Source organism: Pezoporus wallicus, unplaced genomic scaffold (genome assembly GCF_028554395.1).
Source record: "Pezoporus wallicus isolate ANWC-B61680 ecotype Strahan unplaced genomic scaffold, APGP_CSIRO_Pwel_v1 contig_8517, whole genome shotgun sequence".
Lineage (NCBI taxonomy): Eukaryota > Metazoa > Chordata > Aves > Psittaciformes > Psittacidae > Pezoporus > Pezoporus wallicus.
In genome coordinates, this window is record NW_026635263.1 from 1,424,634 (window position 1) to 1,442,484 (window position 17,851).

At 51.3% G+C, this 17,851-nt stretch overlaps 2 protein-coding genes across 4 annotated transcripts in view; one reads left to right on the forward strand and one right to left on the reverse strand.

The window, feature by feature from the left end:
* The first annotated feature begins 1,573 nt into the window (after window positions 1-1,573).
* Window positions 1,574-17,851, forward strand: part of LHFPL7 (LHFPL tetraspan subfamily member 7) — a 60,361-nt gene continuing 44,083 nt past the window's right edge. The window contains exons 1-2 of the mRNA XM_057416162.1: window positions 1,574-1,876; window positions 12,709-12,847. Of these exons, the coding sequence (XP_057272145.1) occupies window positions 1,601-1,876; window positions 12,709-12,847 (415 nt within the window). The 5' untranslated portion in view covers window positions 1,574-1,600. The remainder of the gene's footprint in view (window positions 1,877-12,708; window positions 12,848-17,851) is intronic.
* SPATA22 (spermatogenesis associated 22) overlaps window positions 7,645-17,851 on the reverse strand; it is a 63,106-nt gene continuing 52,899 nt past the window's right edge. Inside the window, exons 12-14 of one of the 3 annotated variants that reach the window (XR_008972998.1) lie at window positions 17,083-17,189; window positions 9,487-9,608; window positions 7,645-7,911 (exon numbers count right to left, since the gene is read on the reverse strand). The gene's annotated coding sequence lies outside the window, so the exon portion shown is untranslated. Of the gene's footprint in view, window positions 7,912-9,486; window positions 9,609-11,583; window positions 11,819-13,674; window positions 13,714-17,082; window positions 17,190-17,342; window positions 17,821-17,851 lie in introns of those variants that run through there. The other 2 variants (XR_008972997.1, XR_008973000.1) reach the window with 2 other exon arrangements.

The following is a 17,851-nucleotide window of genomic DNA, read 5'->3' on the forward strand; positions in this document are numbered from 1 at the left end:
TATTCTGATCTACTGAAAAGAACCCGGGATGCTCCTACCTCCAGTCTGTCCAGCTGGTGCTGCCACTGCTATGTGGGACTCACCTCAGGTAACCTTCCTCCACTTCACAGCGTTCTTCCTAAATTATTGGCCGTTGATGGTGTCATAAATACTTGAATGAAACCAAGTCACAAAATAAATCTAGCTTAAACGCATTTTCCGTGGTTTCCCATGTACCCTCCCCCCTTTTGTTTTTTCTAAATGTCCCAGAGCGTGTGAGAAGTGATGCAGCACAGGAGAGCAGTCGGGTGCTCTGCAAACCAGGAGAAACAGGGGGACAAAGCTGAGTGTGATTTTGTCCCTTCAAAACTTGCCTGGAAGTTACAGCACAACAAGCGCGCACACTTTTAAATGCAAGGAAAAGACACACAGAAGCTCCAGTTAAGCCCCAGACATTTAACGGCAGCATTTTAACCCCGACGTTTTGTCCGTGAATTCAGATGTAAGCGGTGGTTATTCCCACCGCAGCCCCTACCCGCCCGCAGTCTGGGCGCACACCAGGAGGGGGTGCCAGCCCCCCAGCTCTGCCGTGTTCCCGGGAAAGGCCGACTCCGAGCCAGCCTTCCCCGAGGGCTGCAATTAAAACACCCCCCCCACACACACCCCCACCCCAGATCCGAAGGGAAAACTGTTGTTTTTGACCAAAAGCTGCCGAAATACCTTTAACTGTTCCAGCGGTATCGGCAGTAAGTGCCTGCAACCCTCCTGAGGACAGCAGGGAAAGATAAATCTATTTTTTGATATATTTAGAAAAGGATCCGGCTTTGGTGGAGAGGGGTCTTGGGGAGACAGCAGAGCTTCTGGAGATGGAGAAATCCCCGAGGCAGAAGCACGAGATACCAATTGATGCTGCAAAGCGACCGGGAGGTTTAGCGGGAATAAAACCTGGCAGATACGTGAAGTTTCAAAATGACTGTTATAAAAATGCAGCTGCACTGGGAGGCGCAGCTTTGATACCTAAAGTAAGTCCAAACCCCCGGGCAGCCGTTCCGCCTCGCTCTCCGCTCTGCCTTTAACGCTTTAAAACCTGGGGGATTAAAGGACGGAATTAATGGTGCTCAAGAAGCAGACCCTGAGTGAGAAAACTCGCAGCGAGGGGCCGGGGTCAAGGCTCATCTCCTCGGGCCGTGTGCGCCTTCCTAACCTCGCCACGGTGACACCCGAGAAATTCCCACAACCCCGAACCCCCCACGCGTGTCCCTGTCCGGGGAAGCTTTGGCCGCGGGGCCGCAGCGTCGCATCCGCGAGCAGCGGGGTGGGAGTTAGAAACATTAACGGTACCCTCTTTAGGGGCCGTTCCGCAGGTGGGAAAACAGCGGAAAAGCCCCCAAATCGTGTGCGCAGGTGAGGGGGGCCCCGCTCCCGGGGCTCCCCCTCCACCGTCCCCGCCCGCCGCGGGTGTCGCAACCGCGCCCGGCCTCAGCCGCGCCCCGCGGGGAGGGGAACGGAGGCGGCGCGCAGGCAGCGCGCAGGGGGCGCGGGCAGCTCTGCCGGCCCCGCGCCCGGCCCCGCCGGCCGCCCCGCGCCGCGGCGGCTGCGCGGCCGCGCTGCGGCGGCGCCGATGCTGTCGGTGCCGGTGGCGGGCACGGCGCGGGGCGCGGGCTCCCTGCCCCGCCGGCGCACCATGTGCAGCGGCGTCGGCTGCTTCTGGGCGCTGCTCTCCGCCGGCCTCCTGGCTGCCTGCGCCGCCGCCTTCCTCTCCCCGGCCTGGCTCCTGCCGCCCGGCCGCGCCGCCGCCGGCTTTGGCTTGCTCTGGCGCTGCACCGGGCCGCCCCGCAGCTGTCACGGCTCTACCGGCCCCGGCGGCTTCGGAGACATCCCCTCGGGCTCCTGGCAGGTGAGCGCCTCCGCACCGCGGCGGCCCCTTCCCGGCGTCCTCTCGACATCTCCCACCCTCCCTCCCGTTGCCCCTCACCTCATCACCTCCCCGGCATCCCCCCTGCCTGCCTTGGGCTCCCTGCTGTCACTCCATCACCTCCTGGTAGTCCCTCCGATCTGCTCCGGGCTCTCTGGCACCCCATCTCTCTGTCATCCTTCCCGCATCTTCCCTGACCTGCCCCAGGCTCTCCAGTCTCTCTGTCCGCACTTCCCGAAGTCTCCCTGTCATCACCTCAGCATCTGCTGTTCTAGGTAGGCTCCCCAGCATCCCCTCATTCTGTCCCTCAGACCTGCTCCAGCATCCCTGAGCTGCCCTGACCATCTTGAGCATCCTATGCATCCCTCATGCTGCCCCTGAGCATCCCTTTCATCACTCATTCTGCCTCCAAGCATCCCTTTCATCCCCTGCATCCCTTCCAGATCCCCTGAGCATCCCCTCAGCATGCCTCGGCTATCTTGTGGTCCCTGTGAGGCCACATCTCTCTTCAGGATGCTTGGCCATGCTTGGGGTGCTGCATGGAAACCTCCCGGGCACCTTTGCACTGATGTGGTGACCAGTGCAGCCCAAGTGTGGCTGTGGTCCACCTCCAGCCATGACCCTGCAGGTCTGACCCAGCCATCCTGCCCTGCTGGGGCCTCAAGTCCCTATGACCTGAGTGTATGTTCAGGAGGGAGTCAGGAGGAAAGCAGGAGAGGTTTGATGCTCCCAGGTGTGGCAGCGAGCATCATTCGGTGGCTGGGTGGCAGGAAGGAGTGAGGATGTGGCTGAAACTGCTGCCTCTGGGACATGTGGATCCAGAAATGGAGCCTGGACATGGGGCATTCTGGCTGTTCCCCTGCCCTGCCTGGGTCATGCCCTTTAGAGGTTTGGGGAGGGAGGAGGCCAAGGCCTCCCTGGCCCTGTGGAGCCTGGGGTTGCTGTGGTGTCCTGACGTGACAAAGAGCTGCCTGTCCTCGCTGGGTGTGCACAGGGACCACACAAAGTCCAGCCCAGCATCCCACAGCCCATGTGCCCCTGCCTTTCCTCTTCCCATCTCCTTTCCTTTTAGTCTTGGCTTCTTACCCTGAGGTTGTGTGAGTGTGATTTCACTGTCACTGCACAAAAGACATGAGCTTGACTTTATCTGGGTTGCTACGTTGCAGAAACCCCCAAGCAAGGGCTAAGTCCCCGGGAGGTCGTCACTGTGCCTGGCACAGTGGCGTCAGGAGTCAGGAGTTGAATTTCTCTGCCTGCCGTGGAGCTGCGCTGTTATCTCTTCTCAGGACTCAGGACACCACGTCTGCATGTGATTGCTTACATCCCGTTATGGTCCTTAAAATTGTCATTAAAGACAAATATTGTGAATTGCAAAGAACTGGCTGCACACAATCCTTCCTGTTTATATAAAAACGTGCACAAGTGCTGTCGTTTCTGTAAGCTGGCCTTTGTTCAGATGTTTTTGCAAATGTAATGCAGCTAAACACTTCCGAGTAGTAACAAACTTTAAAGATAAGAATGAAGCTCAGCAGTGACTCATTTGAACAAGCTTCAGCTACACACAGCCTCAGCCAGCTAATAGCCTCTGAAAACACTTCAGATCCAGAACAGTGTAAAGCAGAGCCTCTGAGCTCCCGAGCTTGGGCTGTTGTGGGGATGAATATTATGGTGCCAGCTGGAGTTTACAGGGGATTTTGGTGACACATCCTCATCACCTTTATTAATGCCACCTAAATAATTAATGAACACCAAACAGCGCAGTCTCCTTCAGGAGAAAGCACTCCCTGACCAGCTTTCTGCCATGATGAGGATGAGAAGACCTCTTGTGATGGTTATTTGATGGGCTGGGATATAATAAAACAGCCCTGACAGCTTTACTAAGGCAGGCAGCAGCTTTTGCTTTCCTGCATGAGCAGCCCTCAGAACCTGCACACCTCAGTGCTCTGGGCAGGCGGAGCTGAGTGCTGTGAGCCCTGTCCACAAGTTCAAGCAAGAGATAGTCCTTTTTGGAGAGATGGGGAAATTGTGGCTCTTTTTTCTCGCTTACAGAACTTGTGACATTTCCAGTCTTTCAAGCAATCTTGGGGGTAGCTCCTTCTTTAAGTGAAAGCCAAGAGCCTAATGTGAACAGGAATCTAGGAGCTTTCAGAAACAGCCACCAGCTTTTTGCTAGAGAAGCGGATGCTAGTGAGAAGGGAATGAAGCTGTGGTTGGAGGAGGGCAAAGGAAGCAAAAGCCGACATGAGCTCAGGAGCTCTTCAGGCTTGAAACTGGTAGCACATCTGGGGGTATGCTGACAGCATACCTGGGGAAGATGTCCACCTGCAGCACACAGGGAAGGGGTAGGAGCAGCCAGCAGACAGGATGTCGATTCCCAGGGAACCCCGTTCTTTTTGTTTCCTGCAAACGTGCCTGTTTACCGTGTTTTCAGTGTTTCCCTGTTCAAATGCGCTGAAGGAGTGGGGGAGCATTCAGTCCTGCAAATGATCATTAATGCCAATTGTGTGTTTGCACTTGGGGGATTATGTTAATCATGCTACAAATGATGCTCTGAGTCATGTCTAGAGGTTAATTAACATGCCTTTCTTCTCTTAAGAGGGCCTTCATGTCTGCTTAGAGTTGCTGGCTTTTTTCTGCTTCCTTTCATAATTACTTTGCAGCTCTCTAATATCATGGGTACCTTTAATTTAACCCTGCCAGTGCTCAGGCTGCTGAGGCTTTGCACCGTGCTCAGCATCATGATGGTTATTTGATGGAGTGGAATACAATAAGATATCCCTGACATCTGGAGATGTTGTAGCCGGGCTGAGACCTTGCAAGGAGCAGAGGAAAACTGGAGAGGGTCTGGCTGGAGCCAGGTGAGAAGAGAGGATGGTGGTGGTGATATTGCGCAGAGGCCACAGCCAATTTATTAACAAAGCTCTTACACTGACAATTAATGGGAAAGGAGGATCCATTGTGGGAGGACTTGGAGCTGAGAGGGCTGGAGGGGGGCATTCTGAGGAGTGCAGGCGCTGCAAGGAGAAGAGATGGCTCTTGGGAGGCCAACTGATAGAGCTGGGTAAAACAGGTGAGCTTTTGAACTCTGAGATGCTTCACTGCATCTCGCTACTTCTCTATTTTTGGTGCTAGATCGCTGTGTGCGTGCAAAATAGTGCTTTATCCTGAGCTAATTTATTTTTGCTTTCAGTGGGAGCATTTGGCTCATGGGTTCCTGTCTCAGTGCTGCACTTCGGAAGCTAGTGCTGCTTCATTTCAAATTTCTATTTTTATTTTTCCAGATAGTCTCCAATTATTTTCAGGCTTTGCCAAGCATATAATCTAAAATAACAAAGAAGCTGATCCGCCCATGATGTTCAGGATAAAACCACATGGACCGTTTGCCTATGAAGCCAGCAATGCCCTGCTGGAGCAGAGCACAAAATAATCCATTCAGGACATGGGGGAAGGCTTTGCATGGCTCCAGGAGTTCCCTGAGTGGGTCTTTCCTGGGTTTTTGTCCATAGCAGGATTTGACAACATTGAGCAAAGCTTAATGAAAGTGGACAGTAAACCTGCTTACCCTGCTGAAAGGTTTCATAAACTTCCATTGATGGCTTCTCACCGTGTCAGTTCAGTGCTGGGTTCCTGACATAATCTGAGGTTTGCCCAGTGGGGACAGGTTTGTGGAGCTATGCAGCAGCCTTGTTGCCAGTGAAAAGCACACGGGGTGCTCCTGGAGATGGGAAGATATTTGGAAAATCCATAATTTCTAGCATAGGCTCTGGCACAAGGGAGAGCTGAGTATTTTGTGAGTGCAATGTCACTTAAGCAGGGAGCCATGTGTGAGACTGGCTCTTGGGCAGTCTGCTCTATCTCTGGGGGCCGTGTATCAGGCCAGCATGTTAATTTAGGATTATCAGGAAATCAACTTTTAGCTCCTCATCCTAAGAACTTCTCAAGAGAGCAGATCCTTCACAGCTTACTCTGTATACCAGAGAGTTTGATTTTTAGTTGCACTTATACAGCCTTTGCAAGAGGTGTAAGTGCTCAGCAGTTCCTTGAAATCACCATCTTCTTTAGGCATATTACCTTGCAGTAGACTAGCTCCCTTCGCTAGCCACCCAGAGGTTTTTGACCTACATTAACAGAACAGAAAATACCTGGTGCTGGGGAAACCTCTTCATTCCTGGGCTCTGTCCCATGCTTCAGTGACCGCACAGCAAACCATGATCAGGACTCGCTGACCACTGAACTGGTCACCATTAAGCTGGGCTGAAACGGGTGCTGATGCAGGACCAGCTTATGGGTGGGCCATAGAAGATCAAGTTGATTGAAAATACAGACTGCTCTCAGCATTAATTCTATCAACTCTGTTCTCAAGGGGAGATGGAAGCTGCTTTGCTTAAACAAAGGTGTGGGGAGGAGGGTATCAGCCACAGTGTTGCTGCTTGAGCTGCAGGGCCAGGGGCTGGGCAGCAGCCAGGGCTTAGCTGTGTCCGCTCATGACAGTGATGACCAGTTCATGCTGGGTCACCTGCCCACAAACATGCTTAACAAACAGTGAGTCCTGAACCCTGCTTCTTGGGAAAGGCCTTGCATTTCCCCTTTGTGGGGCTCAGAGTCTGGCACAGGGTGGCAAGGACATGACAGGGACATTTTGATGGTGGGACATTCCCTCCATCCTCCTGAGACTGCAAATCCCACTCCCGTTGGGCTCCTCTCCACTGGCTTTGTAGGGAAAAGCCAGATGGGAGAATTTTGTGACCTGTGGGGTGATCCCCAGCAAAAGACAATGAGCCCAGCTTTGCTGCCAGCACTGGAAAGGGCTTATCCCAAGGAAGGATAATAACAGAGTGCTGGTAAGAAGGTCTGATCTGGTACCCAGCAACAGCGACAGCACACTGCTTGCTGCCTAATTAAAATTTCATTAAGTTGGTTCGAATCCCTTGATGGAGGTCACAGGCACACCATTGATGTGCTAATGTCTTACTTTTTCCCTTTCTTTTCCTCTTTCACCACTATCCATCATCCTCTTAGATAAAGCAGTACCATTAGGAACTGCTTTCCAGTGTCCCCAGATGCAGCGGCACTGGAAGAAAGACAGCCATAATTAATCAGACATATTATCTGTCTCTTATATTCTTCCTAATTAAAAAAGACCCCCCTTTTTTTTTTCCTTGAATCATTTTGGGCATTAACCCCTCTGGTGTTTGTGTTGAATGCCCTGGTTAGCTTGGAAGCGGGCAAGTTACCTGGAAGGTCAGTACTGGCTGAACTGAGACCTGTAGGGGGTTTTGCTGAATTTTGTGTGCGAGCAGCTAAATCTGGGCTGGGGAGAGGTACCTTCCTGTGTGTGCTGTGGTGCTGGCAGGTACCCATCAACCAGATCCTTCATTTGAAGGGGAGGAAATGAGGACGGGAGCCACCTCCCCAGCAGCATCATGCCTGCGGCTCCACATTACTGCTGGGCTGGTTTGGGGAGGTTGGATGCATTCCCTCTGGATGACTCTGAGCATTTCCCAGTGCTGTTGGGCAGGGGACAGTGTGTGCTTGGGAGCAGGATGGAGAAGGAAGATCAAATAGGAAGGAGAAAGCTCTCAGATGGCACTGAAAGGAAGGTAATTGCTGAGGAGGAGAAGAAGAGGACGTGTGGGATCCTCTTCCTGGCCGTCGCTTTAATGCTGACCAGATGGTGGATGTTTGTTTCTGTGACTTGTGTGTGGGAAATATGAACAAGCTGTGAGGCTCGATCCACCCACCCCTGTGCACACAGCATCTCCTGCAGAGGCAGGTGCCTTGCTTGTGTCCAGGTGGATATTCCTGGGTTTTACCCACCTTTGTCCAAGGAGAAGGCACTACTGTTCTGGGTGCAGGGCAGTCTCATCCAACGTCAAACTTACCAGAAGGCATGGGAGGAGCGAAGGACCTCACAGCCACGTGGTGCTGATACCAGCAACTTGCAGGGGAGCTCAGAGACCTTGCTGGGTGCTGGCGTGGATGGAAGGCAGTTTTGCTGCTCCAGTGCTGCTGCTGCCCTGCAGATAGATACCAGTCTGAGTATTTGCACTGATCCTTTTCATCCCTCTTTATTTGCCCTCCAACAGGCAGTGGTGACAGCTTCTCCTCTACCAGCAGCCATGCAGCAGAGCCAGACTCAGCTGCCAACATCTGCATCTGCTTCCCAGCATCAATCCCCGGTGTGGCCTCCTGGGTCCTTGCCAGCACTGCTGCAAACCCCAAAGCCCAGGTCCCCACTCAGCACCCAAATCCAGCACCAATTTCTTTTCATCAATGTTAAAACCCCTGCTTTCCATTCTGTTTCTGCCTTTCCAGGTACAGCACCATCCAGTTTAACCCCCAAACATATTCCCTAATGAATATTTAACCACACAGAGCTCTGATGAGAAGGGACTGCATGTAAAAAGAAAAATAATAATTTGATTACTTTTGCACCCTCTTCTCTTAGAGTTGATTTTACAGCCATTTTTTTCCCCTGTTTAGTCTGGGTTTCTCAGACTTTTTCTGCCTCAACAGATAGTCCAGAAAGCCAAACACGCTACGACTTTCACTCTTTTTTATTTTTTACTTAGCCCAGGGCTTTATTTCCTAATGATTTAGGCTATTTACTTTCTGCCCCCATTTGCAAAGATGCTTAAGCACTTGAGCGGGGCTGAAACACACAAGCAGTCTGTAACCTTGCCCTCAGCCTACTGCTCTGTGTACCGTGGTGCCCATCCAGGATGGCAGTGATGGCAGGAGCTTTGCCAACATGGTTTATCTCTCCTGAGCCAAACACCAGGTACCATTTCTCAGCTCTAACTCACTGGACCAGACAGTTTTTTCTCCCTTTGCCCTTTTCACTTTAAATTGCAAAGACCATGGCTGCTGGCTTCAAAAGATGGGTTAACTTTTAAAAACTTCTCATTATGGATATTAAGTTATTCTTCCTAGGATGATCATTGTGTGACATTTTAATTTGGAGCGTTTTTTTTTGGTGGATGAAACAGCATCCTTAGCAGATTTATTGCTTAGTGAATGGCATAGTCATGGCATGTGTCAGACCTGTAAAATATTAACAGGGGATTGTTGTTAATCAGTATTTATCACACCACATAAAGGCACATTTACAGTCCCACCAGGGGACTATTAATTTGTTTGGGGATAAACAATTAGTCTCCCTGGGAGTGGGAGCAGAAAATCTGACAGGGTTTTATGTCTTTTCCCAGTGTGGCAGAGGTAGGATAGCTCACTGGCCAGGGCTGCTGGGCTCCCCAGGGATCTCCCGTGGTGCAGACAATGGTCTGCAATGCCTGGGGAGAAGCAGCCCACCAAGCAGCAAGGTCCTGCTTCTCCCTGGCTGGTTTTCCCCTGTAAGCTGTTCTCTCTTTTGTGATGAATGGGCTTTTTCCTTCCCCTGCCTGAGCTGGGCCCTCACAGATGGCCTTGATGCATCCCGTTTGTTTCCCTCCCTGTCTATTTTTGGGTTTCAGCCTTTGCATCCTGTTTCCTGCATCCTTTCTGCTCAAGATGCAACAGGCACAAACAGGGAGGAGAGAAGGAGGTGCTGCACAGTTGGAAGGGGAGGGTTTTTAGCTGCTACTGTTGGGTACCTTTGCTCCATGGACTTCTTCAAACTTCAAATTTTTCTTCAGAAGCAGCTGTTTGATCTGCAGGTATGACTCCAGTACAGGGCAGGAGCACTTGCGACAATTCCCAGGCAAGGAATTTGAACCTGGAAGGGTTACAACAAAACCAAAAAATTCCGGTTTACAAGAGTATATCCAGTGTTTTGGCCAGGTAGTGCCAATGCATTAGGGAAAGAAGTTCACACCCATTTCAGCAGCAATAGCTATGGTGAACCAGCATAATGTAGGAGCCAGACTTAAGACCACCAGCTTACAGCAGGGTCACTTACAGTCTCTCCTGAAGTGCCCTGTGCCTTTCCCTATTGCCACCTATTCTGGGGCAGCTGCACCACTGCCATCCCTTGTGTCCCACAGCAAAACTCCTCAGCTGCATTACCCCTTCTGCCCCCCAGAGCTGCTTGGTGGCTGTTCTGTGGCTCAGCTTTCCTGGCCCACATGGCAGAAAACAAACCTCACTGTTTACCTACACCTCTTGCCCACAGGAATTTTAACACATTTATTCACAATGAGAACTTAGTTCCCTTTGCCATGGCCTGGTTGGATTTGGTCTTTTTTTGGCCAGCACTGTGCACATCAGGGTGCTGTTGGTCCCGGGACCCCGCAGTCTTGCTGCTGCTTCTAGGAACACTGATGGCAGAACCTGAACCATACCCAGCTCATCTTTCAGTGGCACACACACCTGCACACATCCTGTTTGCACTTTTTTTTGGCACTATGTCCTCAAAAACATCTTTGCACCTTTCTGTGGGGGTTAGTAGCTCATAGGTTGTTTCCAACAAGAGCTGTGAGTTTTTAGGGGATTTGCACTACCATAATTAAGAAGAACATGGATCATTAAAAATAATGTGCTTCACACAAGAGAGGAACAAGCCTGCTTCACAAGACCCCTTTCTGCTGAAAAATTCATTGCACTAAATAATTAATGGGCCTCGTGAAGGAGGATGGTTTAGCAGGTTGCTGGGTGGAATTCAGATACTGGGCAGAGTAATCCTTTTATGAGTCCATGTTTCCTTGCTGCTTCCCTGGGAGCAGTGAGGATCAGCTGCTCTCTCCATGGGACCTCAAACTAGGAGGGTACCTGTGTAATAGGGTCACCCATCCCACCCCAATCCCTGTGGGTCCCTCCTGGAATACAGATGGGGAAAGGGGCTGGTCCCTGCTGGGGTGTCCCAATCTGTTCTGCCCTGGAGCAGCACTTCCCTCTTTAGGTCTCACTGGCTTGGAAGGCCCCAGGGAGGAGCAGATAGACCTGCTGCCACAGCCTCTCCTTTTCTCCCAGCAGCTGTTTGCACTGTTGTGCCTTTTACATTACATGTCAGGAATTAATTTATTGCTGGGACAGTGTTTTCCTTGCTTGTGCAGTGTATAAATAGGCTATAAATAAGATGCTGATTTCTAATCACTGTACAGCACTGGTGGAAGCACTCACACTGGCCTGTCAGGGTGGTGCCTGTGCTTCCCTGGCCTGTTACTTGCCAGCACTAGTGTGTCCCATTTTGGAGCAGTGGCAGCTCCCAGGCAGGACCCTGCAGCTGGTGGTTCTGCCACAGCACCAGCAAGTACAGCTGCTAAAACCACTTCAGCAGTAAATGAAGCAGGAAGATGTAGGGCAGTGCTAGACCTCTGGAGCAGCACTGCTAGTGCTGGAGGGATTTTTTAGCTGGTTGGATTCCATCACAGGGTAAACCCAATTCCTCTGCCCCCTGAGCCTGCCTGTGTTTCCTCAGCATAACTTAGATTTAGCAGACTATTTATGTCTCTGGTGGTGGTGGTGGGGACATGAATGGAAACATGTATTGGGTTTGTTCCTATAGTAAACCAAAAACTCAAATATAGGGGAAAACTAAGAAAGGAAAATTGAGCATTTCTACCCAGAATGTCTCAGCAGAGCCAGAGGGCTGGACAAGGGCAGGTGGAAGAGGGACCTGAGCTCCTTAGGGCAGCTCCTGCGCAGGTTATGAAAATGAGGCTCGTTAGAAAGATGGGGATGAGACCTGTCTTAACAGCTGTGCTGCCTTAGGGAGCCATGAGGTGGATGTTACTGCAGAGTGACTCACCAAAGCCAGAAGTGTTTCATGGAATTTGCTATGAAACGCCAGGTCTTGATGTGGCTGCCACAATGCTGGGACTGAGGTGCCCTTGTGCTGTTTGAACGCTGCCATGAGCTGGGTAATGGAAGAAGACGCACACATCCCCTCACTGCCCTGGCTCACACTGTGCCCTGGCTGGGCTGGCATGTGTCACTGCTGGTGTAGGGACCTTCCTGCTGCCAGTGCCATCCCATTAGAAGTGTAACCTGCAAGGGGGACAGAAACAGTGACAGTGCAGCAATTGGGTGCCCATACCAAAATATGAGTTGTTTTGCTATAAATTAGTGCTTTTCCCAGTTTTAGGTGCTGATGCAGTTTGCATCTTAAAGCCAGAATATTAAATAGCAAAATTGCTTCTACCCCGGCCAGGTGATGGCAAGGAGACAGGCTGCAAATTGTGCTGGCCTCCCTTTTTACTGCCCCTTCGTTCTGCCCCCAGGGGAAAACTGCCTGCCAGGTACTCCCCTAGCCTCCAGTGCCTCAAAGCTTCATCACACAGAGTGAGCTGGGTTTGAATAACAGTACCGAATGACCCAGTTTTGTTGCCAGAGAAGCTAAATCAAAGCCATGGCTGCTGCAGGGAAGGGCTGGTGGGTCTGCTGAAGGTGGGTGGGTTGGGCTATGGGGTGGAAGCAGCCTGCTGTGTCAGCAGAGTCTGGCTGCAATGAAATCTTTGCAGAGGTTCCCCACTGTGGAGCATCACTGGCAAAGCACCCTCTAATTGCCAGGCTTGCAGGAGCAGGCGCTGGCACAAGTTTCAGCTCTCAGTGGAGGCACTGACATGCATTGCAGGCATCTAATGGCACTTGTATTAGTGACATAGCCCTTCATGCATGTAATACATTTGCTATTATCACCATAGCCCAAAGAGTTATAACCCCTGGGACCATGTGAACCATGGGCTCAAGACTTAATAGTGAATTTAAGCAACAGAAGAAGGTGTAAGCATTAAGAAGGTATAAGCAACAGGAGAAAGCAGGAGAAGCTGCCCGTGATGGGGCTCCACTTCTCACTTGAAGAGGGGAATTCGTGGGGTGGTGTCACTGGGCTAGTTGGTGGGGGATGACCTTGCTGACAGCCCTCCATATCCTTTCAGACAAGTGCCGTGCTGTGTGCAGGTGGCTGTGCCCTGCTGGCCCTCAGCTCACTGCTGGCCATCGTCGCTGTCCTGCTGCCTGGTGGAGCCTGTGAGAAGAGAGTCTGCACCCTAGCTGGCTACATGCAGACAGCAGCAGGCAAGTGATGGGGACTTTGCTCTTTGGGGTGGAAAAGTGGGGTTTCCTCAGGATGCTGCCTGGCCATTCACAGCATTGTGTATCTTAGCAGCAAGAGGAGCTTGCAAACTCTAACCAACAGTGGCAGAAAAGTGAGTGGCCCTTCACTTGGCAATTGCCACCTGCATCCATCCTTATAGAATCTACTGAAAATGACTTTGTTGATGCTAATGCAGATGGGAGAAGGCAGGCAGCTGGGGCAGGTCCATCCTTGTGCTGTGGAAGGACAAATCCCAAATGAGACTTGTCTCCCCACCCAGCTGCATCTCTGGGACCTGAAAGTGTTGGACCAAACCACCCCAATTGGACATAAGCCATGACAGGAGATTAAACCGCCCATCATGCCTGTGCCTGATAATAAACTCCTTTACTTGGAGAAATCCTCAGGGCCAGCCAGGCTTCCTTATCTGCTCAGCAGCATTCAAGCTGCTTTTGAGGGCAATCCTGTTACATGTTTTCCTCACCAGGGCTCATCCAGCAGGAGCTGATTTGGGAACAGATGGAGAGGCCTGGCCTGTTAGCCATGGCTGCTCCAGCTCAGCCAGGCTGTGGGTCCATAGAGGCAGCTGCTCCTGCCTGTACCCCGTTACTACTGACCTGTGCGTCATTTAGAGGACACAATTTGGAGATTCCCATCACCCCTCTGTGCTGGCTGGTGGCTGCAGGGCAGAGGAGCCCCATGCCAGGAGGTCTCAGCCCCAGCATGGGGATGGTGTGGGTCACTGAGGCGTGGCTCAGGGTGGCCTCCTGTGCAGAGGGTAAGTGGGACAGCAAGGGGTCTGCATTACCTTTGCCTGGGGGGTGGCACATCCCTGCTGTGTCTGGCTCTGCAACAAGAGACAAGCAAGGGATTAGGAAATGTCCCTGGAAAGGAAACTGACTGTGGCAGATAAATACAGATGAGGCTCTCTGAGGGGTTTGGGTAATATTGAACAGGCTGTAAATAAACTGTAGGCTCTGAGCGTTACTGACAAATTAAAATTTACTGGGTATGTTCAAGCAAGCTAATGGGTGGCTTCAAACCCTGGCAGTGCCTCGCTAAGCATTTTGTATTGTGCTTTTTAATTTTGGTTCACTGTGGATTAATTCTTATTCAGAGCCAGGCAGCCCTGAGTCAACAGAATTAAATGGCTTAATGTATTTGGATTCAGAAATCCTGCCCACCCACCCCCTACCTCCCCCAGTTTCTCTCCCTGTTCCTCTCATCTTCATTTAAAATCAGCTGCAGCCAGGTGACAGCAAGATAAACTCCTCCCCCAAAATCACACTATCTAATAGAAAAAAGAAGCGATTTTTAGGGTAGATGAATTTATATGGGAAAGAAGGAAAGCAGAGCAAGCCCATGAGATTTGGTAAAGCACCTTTCCCCCTCTGCCAGGGGAACCCCTACAAAATCACCACAAGATGCCAGTGGAGCAGTGGGAGGGGGCTGTGTTTCTCCTCTGTGTTTCCCTGAAGCACCGCTCATCTCGCAGGCACCTTCCCCCTGCTTGCCATGGTATTTCCCCCCTGAAATCCAGACTTTGCTCCCATTTTCCCATCCCATAAAAAAAACCTCAAGATGCTTTGCAGAGAACCATAGGCATGAATAAAGAAGCTTAACACTATAAAACATTGAGTCTGATTTCCTAATAAAAGAGCCAGGTGCATGAAACATGCCATAAAGTACATGAGCGGAGGCACTGGGAGAGCCAGAACCAGTCCCCGTAGCCTCTGTGCTGTATCAGACAGGCACCCTGAGCCACACTCACATAAATCCAGGTGCAAAGGCCAAGCTGAACCAAACAAGAATCAATCCTGAGACCAGCCCCACAGCAAGGGCCCAAACTATGCCTTTAACACTTTACTGCTGTGTTTTGAGATCCAAGTTGCTCCTTTTCTAGCCCCAGAAGGAAAGAAGATAAAAACCTTACACAGATAGCGAAGAGCATTAATTGCAGACACAGACATGCCATCAGGGTTCAGAGCTGGGCTAATTGCGACCATATGCTGAACATATGATTCCTGATGCCTGGCATCCCCCCCTTAGAAAAAAAACCCAACCACCATAGCCACATAAATGACAAGAGGATGATCCCAAACGAAGGATAAATGAACAGCAGAGCAACATGGAGAGGGGGAAAGGAGAAAAGACAGAACATTTGCTCAGCTCTCACACCCTAAAGGCAAAGTCAGAGCTGCCTGAGAGATTAGAGCTCACTCCCCAAGTGTGATGCCAGCTCACTAAAATTACATTTCTACTATGATACCTCCTCCCAAACCTGCTCAGCAGCACCTCTGAAGAGGCTTAGGAAGCCAAGCTGGCCCCATTTATGTGTGGGTTAGGGGTGGGGAGGGCAGCCCCAACCTCCAGCTGTGGCCTATTGCTGCTGATGGAGGTGGGCCCTGGGGCTAACGCCAGGCACTGGGAGTGCAAAGGGAGGTAGAGCTGGTATCTTGCTACAGTTAGTTTTCAGAAAAAGCCTGTTTGCTGGCATTTTAAAATTAGGAGTTGTATCCAGGGAGAAATGTTTCCTGCTGTAAGGAAAAGGCAGGGGATGTTCTCCAGGGCTGGCTGTGCTTGTACAACCTCTCTGGTCGCTTCTGGGTGCTGTGCCAGGGGGCCTGCAGTTTATAGCTGGACATTACAGTTTCTCTCTGCAAAGCTCTCAGACCAGTTTTCAAGTAACTGCCAGTGGCAAAGCTGCTGGCAGGAACACGGTGCCATCACAGTGTCCCAGGCACTGGCTTCACCCAAAGGCAACTGTTGGTGATGCCCTGGGTTGCCCCAAGGCTCCACTCTGAGCTACGGCAGGCCACACAGGCCCCAGTAGTGTCACTGCATTAGGAGTGTCCTGAAGGCTGCAGGGTGCTAAGAGCCAAAGCAGCCTTTGCTGGGTTTCCAGCATGGACCGTTTCTGTTCCTGGCTCAGGAGCATCTGCGCTCCCGTGGGAATGGCCTTTCCAGGGGAATGAGGCTTGCTGCTGGTGGAAACTGAGATTGCAACTGAGGCTGAGTAAACCTCATCGAACAGCAAATCTGGGCAGCTTTCTGCTTTTGGGGCTTGTGGGACTAAGGGAAGGATTACAGGTCTGCTGTTGGATTAAGCTACTGGCACTAAAGAGGACTGCATCTGCTGCTTAGAAAAAGTACCAGGTCTTCCCAGGCCAGCAGCAGGGGCTAGAAGCCTCACTCCACAGCAACTTTAGCTACCCTAAGGCCTCAATAAAAACCAGGATTGTGTTGCTTTTCAGGAGCTTTTCACCATGAGCTTTTCAGAAAAAGGGCTCTTGCTTTGCTGGTGAGTGGTGGCTGATCCATCAGTGGTTAGTAACTGGATGCACCCAAAGCTGCCCCAAAGCTGCTGATCCTTTCCCTGGGCTCTGAGACATGCCTGTGAAGTGGCCTGACAGGAGGAGGCTGCAGAGCTTTGCATCTTGTTGAGGGCACAGGCACAGTCGAGCACGAGGGGAGCCTTAGGGGAGAGTTTTACATTTGCCCCACGCTGCTCTCTGTCTAATCCTACCGCCATCAATTCACTGCACAAGACAAAAGCAGGCTGAGGGCAAATGACCCTGACCTGCCCATGCCTTTCTCAGGCTCTTTTGGTTTCAAAGAGTAATTTCCCAGCATTGCTACGACAGAATCAGAACAGTCATGAGACTCCAGCAAGACAGGCAGAAACTCCCAGTTACTCCCCTTACTTAGCTGCACTTTAATCCCAAATGTCATGGTAGTCCCAAGCGCTTCTTCCTGCAAAATGTGATTGCATTCTGCAGCCAAGATCCCTCTTGCTGGCAGAAGCATGGTGGCATTACAGAGATAGTCTCAGCTTTTGGTTAGTTAAGCAGCAAAGCAAAATGCAGGAGACATTGTGCTTGCTGAAGTAGCTGGTGATTCTCGATCATCAGGTAAGAACACATCAAGAGAACTGTCAATTTTCAGATCAGTGTGAATCTTTTAAACACACTGTGTTCCAAGGACTGAAAAGCAACCTAGATTAAAATGGAATGTGCTGTTCCCAACGGAGTGCTGCAGGATGGGTGGGAGGTTTGCCCCAGCTTTGGGATGCAGTCATGTGCTGCAGTTAGCATGGATGTGGCAAGTCCCTGGCCAGGAGGCTGTCTCAGTGCCTGTGTCACAGTGCTACTTAGGAAGGCAACGTGTGGTCACTGTCCCCATTGCGCCTCCTGTCCCACCCTGCATCTTGGCCTACCTTTGGGATCAGTGGTGCCCTGTTTTTTCCAGCTTGTGCAGGTTCTGAATGGCAAACAGCACAGTCATCCACGTCCATATTGATTCCTCAGACTAGTATTGATCAGCCTGGTAACATATAGGTAATATGTAATTAGTAACTTAGATAAAAACAGCACCAAGAGGGTGTACAACCAAGCTGCCTCTGTCCTCCGACCTTTGGTAGCATCTCCACAGTTGCAGCAATTAGAGGGGTCATAGCCTGGTAATTGCTGACCTGCTGTTAAAACACTGTGGGAGTCTTCTCTTTCCTGCTGCTGTCACTACCATGAGAGGCAGTTTTGGAGTGTGCCTGATGGGATCTCTGATGGCCAGGTACCAGTAGTCATGATTGAAATAATGGCACCAGCAGCTGTTGGGGATGCTGGAGAGCAATGTCTGAGGACATTGCAGGGGCCACTGGACGGTGGGGACATGCCCACTGCTCCCAGGGTGCTGGCAGTGTCACAGCATGGCCCCTGCAACACCTCATTGAGGAGACATAAATGGAGCAGACACCTGCCCAAGGCAGGGGACAGTTTGGGGTTGTGTCACCAGTGCTGCAACCAACACTAAGAATGTTCAGGAATGGCTGAGGAGAAGGGGGAGCCATTCTCAGATTGTGCAGCTGTTCCCACCTGCTCCAACACAGCCTGGGCAGGGGCCGACCCATAACCGGTTTCCTGAAGGGCGTTCTCATGGCTGCGGTGGGAGCCCCATCCTGTTGACAATAAGGATTGTTTGTCACAAGA